Here is a 12,480-nt window from a genome sequence, read left to right as displayed (position 1 = left end):
TATGACAATAATCAATCCATTTCACCACAGCTTACATATGAAAAGAAGCGAACACAAAGCACAGAACTTGGTATCAACGACATATTTATCACGATCATCAGCCTCGCAGAACGTTTTTCATCTCCATAAGGCACTTCCTTTGGATTAGGCTTCTTTGTACATGGGATGACAGTGGTGTAGCAACAGAACAGCGCGTGCAGTTCTCTCCCTGCATGCTGTTCTATCTAATCCGCTTTGCTCCACAGCACAGAAACCACTCAGCTGCACAGGCAGGAGTTACAAACATCACGGATGGCAGCGATGAGCCACCCTTCATAAACAAAGTGTTTTGTCACAGTCTTGTATTGAAATGGCACACCTCACCGAGCTGGTGAGGTGCAGCGTCCTGCTGAGAACCTCAGCAACCAGCCCCTTTGTAACCCCTACCTGCAGCCCTCAGGAGCTCTGTTTGCAGTCCACATGTCCTGTCCTATAGGAATAGGCAGCACAGAAGCATTCCCCGGTCTGGTTTTTGGATCACAACGTGGACACAAAGGCACTTGCTGATGTTCTCACTAGGCAACGGCAGCACCTGCCACTGATGAGCAAAGCCACCGCGAGGACAGCAAGGAGGTCTGTGAGCAGATAAGGAATGCTTTCCCAGTACAGAGCAGTCATGTGATATTATCAGGAGAACTGGCTTGTATTTTCTTTCCAAACCACCCGAGGTGCTGCCAGAGGCAGGCTGCAGCTGCCGGGCAGCGGGGAGGAGCGCTCTGGCTCTCAAAGTACCGCCAGTAGCAGTTGTACAAGCACAGCTGTAACCTCTTGTGAGGACATGAGCGCTCATCATCCCGCGTTCTGCCAAACCTTACTCAGTCTCTTGTTTAACACACGCAGTGCTGAGGAAAGCTCTTTCATCTAGGCCTGTTCCCACACCTTGGCATCCCCTTCGTGCCCTCCCGCACATAACCACGCCAGGAGCAAAACAGCTTTGCAGCGATGAGACCAATAACCTCGGAGGAGATGGTAAAAGTAAGCATTCTGCTCTCAGTGCAAAGACAAAGCACTGAGATGTGCTGCTTTGGCCAATCCACGTGTTAATATACAACCACATGTACCAGGAAGCCCATTTCCTTTTGGACCAAAATGTGAGATTCCTCAAAGAAAGTTATATCCTGGCTCTCCCATACCTCTGATCAGCACAAAACATCCCAGCCTGACACAGGAAAGGGACAGGTTAGCCATGGAGCAGGCATCTATCCAGGACTCCACGTTTCTAAGACTTTACCTTTCCCAAAATGCAGGAGGGTCCAGGGCCTTCTACTTCTGGCCCTGCAAAAGCACCCTTTTGACAACACCCCGTAAACAGCCTAAAATAGCATTTCAGCAAAAGTCTTATTTATCCATCCAGGAAGAAAACTTGGCATTAAGCATTCAGGGGAAGGAACTTTTGAGCTTCCCAGGAAGTTACAAGGAAGTGAGTTACTCACTGTGTTGCCTGCAACACTGCATGAAGCTTTGCCAGATCTTCCAAACACAGCTGTTTCAAGGGACGTGCTACAAATAGGTTAGGAAAGACGTAATTACACCAAGAGCCCATACAACCCAGTATTGACAATAAATTAGACTAGCGTTGCCTGCAGGCACGGGACTTTGCTGATGCTCGCTCTCTTGTTAAATCAAGCTCAGGGCCCTCAGCAAAAGAGGAGAAAGCCAAATATCTCTGCTTCATGTCTGCAAAATGGTAAGAACTTGAGAAAGAAAAAAGTACGTGACAGATTAAGTTGGTAATCAAGAATGCAAACACATGGAGGCAGTGAAAAACTAGTGAGGTAAAATTCCAGCTGTGTTGGCTTCCAAAGAAAATGACTCGTCTGATAGTTCTCCACAGAATCAATAGGAAGGTTGCTTTATTTAAGAAAAATCTTAAAGTATGGTTGCATTTGTACTCTGAATGATAGAAAATAGCATTTAATCTAAGCTTAAAAAAACAACCCACTTAGCTTTAATCTACATAAGAACATTTGACATTTAGCGTTAAAAAAACCAAACCAAACCAACCCTCCTCACTTGGAGACCTGCATTTCCAAGGGGAGAAATACAAAAATGTACATGTCAGAAGGCTCAGGGAGAACTCATAACTCTCAGCAAAGAGCTACAGAAAGAAGCAGTACTTTGAGGTAGGAAGAAGAGGCGGCTGGAACGGGCTGTGGCAGCCACCCTGCCCTGCAGCCAACCGCCTGCAGCTGCTCAACCAACGCCTCCTCCCCAGGGTTACGTTCAGTGGACTCAAAGCAGTTGTCCTAAGAGAGCTGGGCTACACTCTGCTGAAGATAAGGCACAACCATGGCCCATCAGCTTCTTAAACACCATTACTCCAGGATAAGTGTCAATTGATTAAACTGGGTAGAACTAACACTAAGTATTTGAGAGGCACACCCTTAACTTTTAAATCTGACTCTTAACCTATGTGTCCAGGAGGCACATGGCTCTTGATGCTTAATTGCAAGCTTTATTCCAGTTTATTAAAGTAGAACTTTAATTTATTCTAACATCTAAGGGAGCTTTGTTACATTTGTAACAATGTAACGAGTACAGTATTTTAATTTATGAAGCTGAGATTTTACTACTACAGTAGTTTTAAAAGAAATATATACCTATAATTGTCTAAGTCTTTCAAATAAAGACTTCTGAATTAAATGGATCCTTTACATATAATAAAGTGTCTTTTAGATAGCTAATTCTAAACTTTAACAAATACTACAGTAAAACAAATGGGATATGTTCAGTAGTTGGAGCAGGCCCTGTTGAAAGCATTAACTCTTCTGTAGGTTTCTAACTGATAGAAATACTTACAGAGAACAAGAACAAAAGATGGTTTTTCTCCATATTGACCGACTTCAGCAGTTCACTCAGGTGAGGTCAAGCATAACAGCAAACAGCTAATTCTACAATACAGACACCAGACACAACGTCCAATTCAGTCAGTACATTCCATTAATGCAATCACCACTTCAAGGCATCAGAAAGTCCGGAGGTATCCAGCACAACATGGTGATGTGGTCAGACACACTGAACTATACTGCTCAGGAAATACTTAATACAAGTAACAGCTCATTCTGTAATTTCCATCGCAAAACATAGTTTGCTAAAACAGTACTTTCCCATCTGAACATCAGAGTCACATTAAGGGACCGCCGCTCTAAACCCCTGTTCTGTAAGAACTATTTAAAATGTCTAGACAGCACTTTTGTCTATAACACCACCCAGAAACAGCTGCTGATTATGTTACCGATCAAGTGTATTTGGGAACTCCTATACTTGGGAGTGACAGATGGAGTTACTGAATTTTATTTCATTCAACTGAAAGCAGTATTACTCATCTGTATATCTACTCAACATCTCTGTTCAACATATGCATATGTTATGGTGTCTTTCATGTAGTGGTAGCACCCAACTTCATTTATTCCTTGTCTGAGATAGAATAAAAACATGGTGCATAAATAAGTTTGAGCATGAGAAACTGGGAGAATGGCTGAGGCATGAGTGGTGAAAGTGCTATGATACGAAGCAATAAGAAATGAAGTACAACTCAGGAGACCGCAGTGAAAGAAGAGTGACAGGAGGATCTGACCAGCACTGCTGTGTAAGAAACAGGATGGAGGGCTCCAAGTATAAAAGCAGTTACAAAAGCTGTGGAGCCTGGAGTGGAACACAGACCCAAAAGGTTTACACTCAAATGAGAGGCTTAGGCTTAAGAAGAGACAAGGAGATACTTGGGATGCAAGGAGATGTTGAAAGCAGTGCCAGAACTGCCACAACACACAGTTAAGAAACAAAAGCTGAACAACTCACTGTAGAGAAAACATTGTCCACCTGCTCCTTTTATTTGTTAACACACTCTTTCAAAACAAAGTAAACATTACTTTCTAGAAACGAAGTTGCAGTCATACAAGTCAGTAAAAAAATAAGTAGCATTTTAATTGCAAAGCCTTGCAATGCAATTAGATGCCAATGTGCCGTCCAGTACATTCAAAGCATGTACAATTATGTGGAAAAAAAAATGGTAATTTCATAGCTTCCTGTTGGCCCTGCTGCAAAGTGAGGAAATAAACCTTGGTCAACAGTTTCCCGGGTAGCTCACAGCTGGAAACCAGCAACTTCAGTTATGGATAACATGACACTACAGCTAAACTGCAGTAGTAGATGTCAGTACTAAAACCTTAACAGAAGATTTCTATGTAGGCAAAAGCATCGGTATCAGTTTGAATAGCACGGTTTGGGATCAAACCAATTCACACAGCTTCAATACTATAATATTCAGGTCTTTTTACTTCCTTCGGCGTCGCTTTCCGTGTTTTGGCTTTTTAGAGAGTACTTTATTAAAAAGTTTGTGTTCTATCGCACACACCTCTTCGTGGATGGAGGAGGGCTGTATCCTCAGAAGGAAGGAGAAAAGTCCCAGTACAAAATGGTAACTCTTCGGAAAGTCCTCTTCTCTGTAGTGAGCCAAACAACCACACAACCTGAAAAGAAAGAAAGGAAGAAAGCAAGCCCTGAATTACAAGTGCATGTAGTTAGTATTTTGCAAACATTTATATACTCAGTTGTAATCAGAAGAAAACACCAACATTTTATCAATTGTCTAAACCACAATTCTGATCTACCGTGTCAGTTCTGTCCTGAAAAAAACTCAGAGGAGTTCAAAATAGCACAACATCCAGCTGCTTCAATTAAAAAACCCTTTACATTCATATGAAGATTCAGGTGCTATTCCCTGCCTAAACCCTGTGCATCCTCTCGCTTACAAGGTGTTGCCCTGGGATGTGGAGAAGCAGAGATTCCATTTCCCCTCTTGTCTGATTCAGAGCAGCGGTCTTAAATATTCACCAGAACAAGGACTGGAACCTGTCTGTCCCTATTTATGGGCAAGTGTGCTAATTACTAGACTACGGAGTCATTTGCTCACTCCCTCTGGCCCAACACCCATTTACATTTTACCTCAAACTGGAGGAACGGATACACTATTCTGGAGTGCCACAAAAGCCATGGGAGTCACACTTCAGGGTGCAAAGTCACTGCTTAAATCCTCCTGATTAGAAATCTGAATGTAGTTCTCTCACACCAAAGCCTGTCTTATACAGTCTGTCCTCTGCCTGAAAGCCACCAGCTCACAAAAACCAAATTAAATTGTTCATTTCAGTGGTGTCAGAACAAACCAGCTGATTCCATAACCCACGCTAAGTGTCTGTTAAGTTTGAGCTTCATTTATAGGTGCTGTTGGTTGAACCAAACCTGCATGTTTTGGCCAAGAGGAATTAAAACATGTTGTAATGCTCCAGCCTTAACTCTGAGTTTCAGCAACTATAACTTCTCAGGGAGTCTTGTTGTCAGAGCTCATTTTTCACTGGGAGGGCAGGGAAATTATATTGGCTATTTTTAGGCAATGTGTAATTACATCAACATTATAAAGCACCCATCTGATTAACTGGCGTCACACTTTTCACAAGAGTCCCAAAATGCAACCACAAATGCACCATTGTCCCATTTTGTGCTATTCATACTATGAGCAGCACTAAAGAGCTACAAAATTTCCAATACATTTTAATCTGTGACGCAACAAGGGAAAGATCAGTTTTTCTTAACACTTCTCACACCTAATACTTCATTATCTCAAAATAACAAGGGAGATCCTGGAACTTGGACAAACCATCACCTCTGACTGCTACGTTGCAAGGCTGACTGAGCAGAAGGTTCAAACTTCCAGAGTCAGACCAGAGAAGACAACCTTTTTCTTGCAGCACAGTAACTCCAGGCCCCATACCAGTTTGAAGACCATGAAGCACATTGCCAGTCTTGGCTGGACTATCCTACCACTGTTTATCTGCTTGGTCCAATGAAAGATGGACCGCAAGGGCAACACTGTCCTAGTAATAATGCTGTCATAATAATGCTGTCATAGCAGCTATGAAGCACTGAGTCACCTCCGTTGGTGTAGTTGTATAAACATGGCATGTAGACTCTTGTTCATCACTGGTGCAAATACATGGCAAAGCAGGGCTTGGGGGCTGAGAATCTGCTCAAATAGTGTTATTGCGCTCTTTGTATCTGTTGTAGTTTCCATGGAAATAAATAGGAAGTGTTACTTTTGGAGCAACCTACAGAGCTATATACCCAATTAATTTAGAATTCAGCTTAAAAATTAAAGTTTTAAAGTAAAAGAAATCATAGAAACATTAATTCTACTAATCAGTTAACCGGTCTCAGTTTTGCCCATTGAACTACTTCAGTCCTACCATTAAAGCACTCCAGCAGGCCCAGTCAGACCATGCTGATTTTTAGAGAATCTGTAAGTTTGTTTTTATAATACACATGCTTGCATGGGATAGAACCTCATATCAGAGGGAGTAGATGTCATTCTCCAAAGTAAGTTAAGTAAGTGTCAGATGTATAATGAATTACTTGCATTGCAAATGATCTAATGGGAAATTTAGCTGGTAAGAGTTTAAATTCAAATCTGGTTTCATGAAGGCTAAGACAGCTTGCCATAATCATTTTAATACATTACATATGAAAATGCGGGCTTAAAAACAGACTTTGCATGGAAAGATTATTCACGCAAACATACACCGAAATCTCCACTCATTCAGTGTGTATGGAAGATTTACGCAAATTTGTGGTAAAAGGATTATTACCTCCCCTTCCTTACAAAAAAAAAAAAAAAAAAAAAGGCTGAAAAAGCTTCTTATTCATACAAAAGAATGAATCCATACAACCGAGGCTCTTGTAATATAACACTGTGTTTACATTATTCCAACCCATTTCTGTCACGGTGGATATGTGAAAGGCAACGTGAAAAGGAAAATAAAGATAAGCAAATAAATCCGCTGAAAAACAACAAAAGGCTGCATACATGCACAAGGCAGTGATTTTCAAGGGTAATATTTAATCTTTTAAAAATCAGGAATGTATCACCGAGATTTTGTAGGGACTACTGCTCTCTTAAGCGTGACATTTAGACGCATGTTCAGATAAAGACTTAAGATGTCATTCAACACTTATTCAACAGCAACACAAATGAAAACTCATTTCGCATTAAGGTACCTCAACCTGCACAAGGAAGGCTACATCACCTGCCCTATCACTGTCCTTGCTACTTAAGTCCTTGGAAGTAAATAACTGTACTAAGAAACATCACGATTGTTCTGATAAATGCTTAGGTGAAAAAAATTCCTTTACACTAGTGAAGTCAGGATTTGGGCACAATTCTCTAGTACAGAAAGACACTAAACAAATTTAAGAGCACAAGAGGATTTCTTTCCCCAAATTTCCTATATTGCTTTTCCAGGTTGCTTGCAAAGATAGCCCAGGTGAAATAGTGTTCGAGCCCTTTTCCCACCCAATCACCTCATTCTGAAGTACACTTTGGAGGCACTAACTGCTAATTGAACCCTAACTGTTAATGTAGATTAAAGCCATGAAAAAAACAGCATGGTGATTTAAAAATGAATTTTCAACACTTTTTTGGTGACTTACAGGAGAGAGGAATGGACGTTTTCTCATTCTCTTAAAAGTTTTGGTGTAATAGCTTCTGAAGTACTACAAAGAAGGAAGTGGAGTGAATATTTCTACCTAGCTGCTGCTCTTGCCATGTGACTTCAACTGCTGACTGTCTCATCTCCTCTCTTCTTAAAAGCTCGCTTTGATCACTCTTTATATTAAAATGTCTACTCCCAATCCAAGCCCAAGCACTCTGCACACCCCCCTTCCTACAAATGATTTCAACTGTACATGAACACATAGCTGTTTACACACCCCACATGTCGTTTGTAAAGGAAAAAAAGAGAGATCTACGTATATACACACACTGTGCTTTACCACCAAGATTATTTTACAAAATGCAATTAACCAAAATGTACTACTTACCTCTCATTACATAGTTTAACTGTACCAAGCCAATAGTTAGTATTGGTGGCTGCATGTAAACCATGTCTTTCTTTCAGAACTCCCTTCAGGCTGTGCCCATGAAAACAAGACCCATCTGTGTTTTCTTCAGACCAGCTTAACAGAAAACTTGATGGTTTTGGCCTTCCTGCAGGTCGCACCGAACCAGATAGCTTGCCAAACTGATTCTGCAAGTTCTCAACCATCTCTGTACAAATAGAAAGGAGATGAAAAAGATAATAATCCCACAAGGCAGAAATATTAAGTTTTGGAACATGGGACTCCTAATCCCCATGTGAAATGTGAGTGAGAACGACAAACTTTCATACTTAATTGACGGACAGAAGGGAAAGATGGTGTGGTGACAGATCAGCACCCACAATGCAGCCACCAGGCCTTGTTTCCCCAGGATAAAAAGCCAGCTAGAAGACAGTTTTGCTGGAGCTCCGGCTTCTTTTTATGACCTGTATCTAACAAAGTCATTCACTAATTGGAAAAAGATAGGAAAGAGATCCTGAAGTGATCTGGGGAGAGGAATGCCTATGTTTCAAGACAAAAGATAATAGTTTAACTGCAATCAACCATAAAAATCAAAGCTGAGGAAGGTTTTTGTAACCTGTATCTTCCATGTAAGCATATGCTAAATGATAGAAAGGGTAAAAAGCTATTATAGGCAAAAGAAACTTCCAGAACAGGAACAGGAAAACTGTCCAGAAATAATGAGCCAAATGTACAAACTGCATTAACACCAGATCAAGTATGGTTCTAGGGGACTCTTTGTATAGGCATTCCTTGTCTCTACTATTTAAAACTTAAGATGAATCTTGCCTTGTTGAAATGATATGATGTGAGATTCCTGGCTGCAATAACTCAATGATCCCGTTGGTTCTTTCCTATCTCAAAGAGAACAAGATCCAGACGGAGAATATAAAGTGGCATGGAATTAATGAACAACAAATGGTTTTTCATTTTTCCTATTGACAAGGGAACTAAATTGCTCCTGAGGAAACCATTTCAGAATGAAATAAACAAATCTGTTTTTACCCAGAATGTGACTTAACTGCGACATCACCACTACAGAATTTTGAAGGATAAAAACATTACTAAAAACCCAATGCATTCTTGCACAGTAAGTCTAACATGAATTATTCAAACTAAACAGGAGTATAATAACGAGCTTAAAAGTTCCTGGATCAGTCGCTTCCAGAAACGGGAAGAGTATCTAAGGAGAAAAACATCACTTGCCACATTAACACCTCTCTCCCACTACCTGTTGCTTACTACTATCAAAAGTAGAATGAAGAACCTCAGGTTTTATTTAGTTTAATAAAATTCCTGTTTTCCTATTTACAAGGATGAGTGCAGTCTCTGTTGGTTTTGTTTGTTTGTTTCTGTTTGGTGGATTTTTTGTTTGTTTTAAATGGAATAGTAAAACCCAGTCACTGGGTTCCTGATCTGAAGTGTGGCAGCCCTGCCTATGGCAGGGAGCTCGGACTAGATGATCTTTAAGGTCCCTTCCAAACCAAGTAATTAATTTATACTTCCATATATATTAAAAGGAAGGGATCTTCATTCTGACCATGAACAACCAGCTGTTCAAGCAAAACCACACTCAGAGAAATCCTTCTCACCTTCTGTAGAAGACTGCAAGAGTAACTAGGAGAAAAGAGGGACAGGAGGGTCTACCCAAGGACAAACGTGATATATACGTGGAAAGAGAGAGGAGCTGAAAAGCCATGGAAGATCAACAAAAAATTATGAAGAGCACAGTAATACGAAGGCAGCTGACAGATGAGTGAGATGAGGACAAAGTACTAACTCTGAGACTACATTAAGTAGATCACTGTGAAGGCTGCAGTTTCAGTTAAGCAGTAGGAAAACGTCTGATTGAAGAATTCCAGCCACGGGTTGTAAAACAGTACAACATTCATTGTGCCCAGAGATGAAAGACTGAAGGGAAAGTATTTTAAGATGTAAATATTATTACAGTCAGAATTTCTATGATGGGAAAAGTTGGGGCAGACTTCTGTGCTGGCGGAAAGAGGTGGAGTTTACTCACGTCTTTTCCTAAGGATTTTAGATTTCTTCTTGAGTGAATAAAACAGGGGCTTTTCACATTTCCACAGATACCTACAAGTAAGAGAAATAAAAACTGTTAGGAAAAAGAAAACTAGAAAAAGCAAGTCAAATCGTAATTTCTTAATTAGATACAGCTATTAAAATAAAAACAAAATAATCTGTTGTTAACACCATTAAAAGACACCTCCTCCAAAACATACAGCAGCCTTTTTCTGCATAGATAAATGGAGGAATGTAAGCCTAGATTCACTGTGATCAGTTAATTGTTCAATTATATAAGCTACTTGTCACAGACAGTGTTTAATCAACATGCTGGATAAATATCATTATTGTAAACAGAAAATTGAGACACGGATGGAATCACTGTTCACCTAAATGTGCAGGATGGGAACATTGGAGCAAAGTCCAAACTTTTTCAGCTCCTGTGGGGGGTCAGGATTTCACTTACAATCATCTACCTTAATATTGCTATTATCATTATCCAGTACTTAAAAATCTCTTACTTGGCCTTTTCTTCATCCAGTTTTTTTTGCTCCACATCCAAGGTACATTTTATAACCTTGTACCACTTTTTGAACTCGAAATAAGGGCCACCTGAATAAAACATTCGTAATTTAGTTTTAGGTTGTGAAGGAGTGAAAGAAATGTGATACATAGAATGTGGTCACCATGCAGTTGGACTCTGCATCTCCCGTCTGTAGGCAAATCTTTAATTCCATCTGCTTATAGAAAACACACTTAACCCAACATTTCTGTAAGACAGAGAAAATGAAAAGCAGAAATACTAGAAAGGAACAGCATAAGAGGTGGGAAGAAACACCTCTGCTCAGAATATGTTTCCTAGTTTTAGACAAGTTAATCCTTCTCCCTCCTTTCTGAAAGTTAAGTGTAATTGCTACCAGAACTAGATCTCCACAACACTAACTGGTCTTCTTCCTCTGCTTGAAATCTGACTTCAAGGAATTCATGAAACTGTAGAAGCTTAGTTCTAAACAAATTCTGAAGCTCAGATGTAGGAGGTGAAGCAGTGTCACAGAATCACAGAATTGTAGGGGTTGGAAGGGACCTCTAGAGATCATCGAGTCCAACCCCCAACCCCACACCATCCATCCTGCTGCCCATGAGATGTTGCAAGGCAAGAAGGATAATCCAGACAATTGTATTCACTGAGTACCAGCGTCCCACATACACTGGATTCTCACTCATTGATATGTGAACAAATACATAGCAGTGCATGCAAAAACGTTAAGGCATAAGTCATTCCAGCAGCATGTTTACCACTGATACTCCAGAGAGGCACAGGATTGAAGTAGATCAACAGGGTACAATAAGTATAAGAACTGTGAACAGAACTATGGTGCAGGGTAAATTTAAATAACCAACTCTTATTATCCGTGGGTGTATTATCTGCATCATGAATTAACCAGGCTTTGCATTTCCCCATCACCCCAGCTGCTCTGCAAGGATGCTTGCATCATGCTCACTTCTAAAGAGCTAGCTGGCAAACTGTTCTGAAGGTGAATATACTGTTCTTATAAGCAAAGTTCTGTATGTCTTCTATGCTTTTGCTACTCAAGTTATCCTGCCACAAGAGGCCTTACAAACAAGAACTACAGCTGGCCTGAAATGGACAAACAAGGGGAAGAAAGACCCGTCAGTTATTAAAATGCAATGACATGGATAAAGTTCTGTTTCGAACTCCTCTGCACAGAGGGTGCTGGGAGGTTGGCCTGTGGGAAGAAAATAATTTTTGTATTTAACTTAATACAAATTATTCCAACATCTGTCACAAGGAAGCCCACTGTCAGGGACATGACACTAACCGTCCACGTGGCTGGTACTGCTAGTCCTGCATCGACACGGCTGAGTCAACTGGCAAATGCACAGCTCTGTGATGCACTCACACATATACACATACCTCAATCACATTTTATTTGAGCATAAACAGCATTGTGTACATGTGCAGTCTGCAGAACATACACTCACAGACACACGCAAGGAAGCTACAGCTACAACTGCTTCCAGGCTGTCTTGAGATGTAGGAGCTGAAATATTTTATACAGCAAAAGAAAAAGACTAGAGAGAGGATGGCTGTATTGCAAGTACAATATGCCAGATATGCTGGATCGTTACAGTGCAGTATCAGCTATTATTCATCTGAGCACACTAAGCTTGGTCAAGTGCCAGGGGCAGTGCTGAGCTCTGGCACTGATCAGTGCCCGAACAGAACACCATCACATCAGCTGCCTGCCGCTCCAACAGCTGAAGAACGGGACAACAGAACACAGCACAGGAATTGTTTGGCACCTGAAGGTTTCAAAGGTGGAAAAAAAAAAAAGTGGGCAAAGAATGAGCTGTTAATTCCCAAAGGCAACGAGACTTGTTAATAACAGAGAAACGCTATTAAGACATTAATGGCTTTGAGCCTCAGCTCGCAAGCAGTTGTGCAACTTCTGCTCAGGTCACCACTGCCTG

The 12,480-nt window shown here is 40.8% G+C and overlaps 1 protein-coding gene across 2 annotated transcripts in view; it reads right to left on the bottom strand.

Moving 5' to 3' along the window:
* Positions 1-1,866: 1,866 nt before the first annotated feature.
* Positions 1,867-12,480, bottom strand: part of TAF1B (TATA-box binding protein associated factor, RNA polymerase I subunit B) — a 41,322-nt gene continuing 30,708 nt past the window's right edge. Inside the window, exons 12-15 of one of the 2 annotated variants that reach the window (XM_015859453.2) lie at positions 10,509-10,599; positions 9,986-10,056; positions 7,909-8,134; positions 1,867-4,508 (exon numbers count right to left, since the gene is read on the bottom strand). In XM_015859453.2, coding sequence (XP_015714939.1) covers positions 4,313-4,508; positions 7,909-8,134; positions 9,986-10,056; positions 10,509-10,599 — 584 coding nt within the window. In that variant the 3' untranslated portion in view covers positions 1,867-4,312. The remainder of the gene's footprint in view (positions 4,509-7,908; positions 8,135-9,985; positions 10,057-10,508; positions 10,600-12,480) is intronic. The other variant, XM_015859452.2, reaches the window with a different exon arrangement.

The sequence above is a fragment of the Coturnix japonica genome, chromosome 3, assembly GCF_001577835.2.
Source record: "Coturnix japonica isolate 7356 chromosome 3, Coturnix japonica 2.1, whole genome shotgun sequence".
Classification (NCBI taxonomy): domain Eukaryota; kingdom Metazoa; phylum Chordata; class Aves; order Galliformes; family Phasianidae; genus Coturnix; species Coturnix japonica.
Note: the sequence above shows the minus strand (reverse complement) of the source record. Positions and strands in the feature narration are given on the sequence as shown.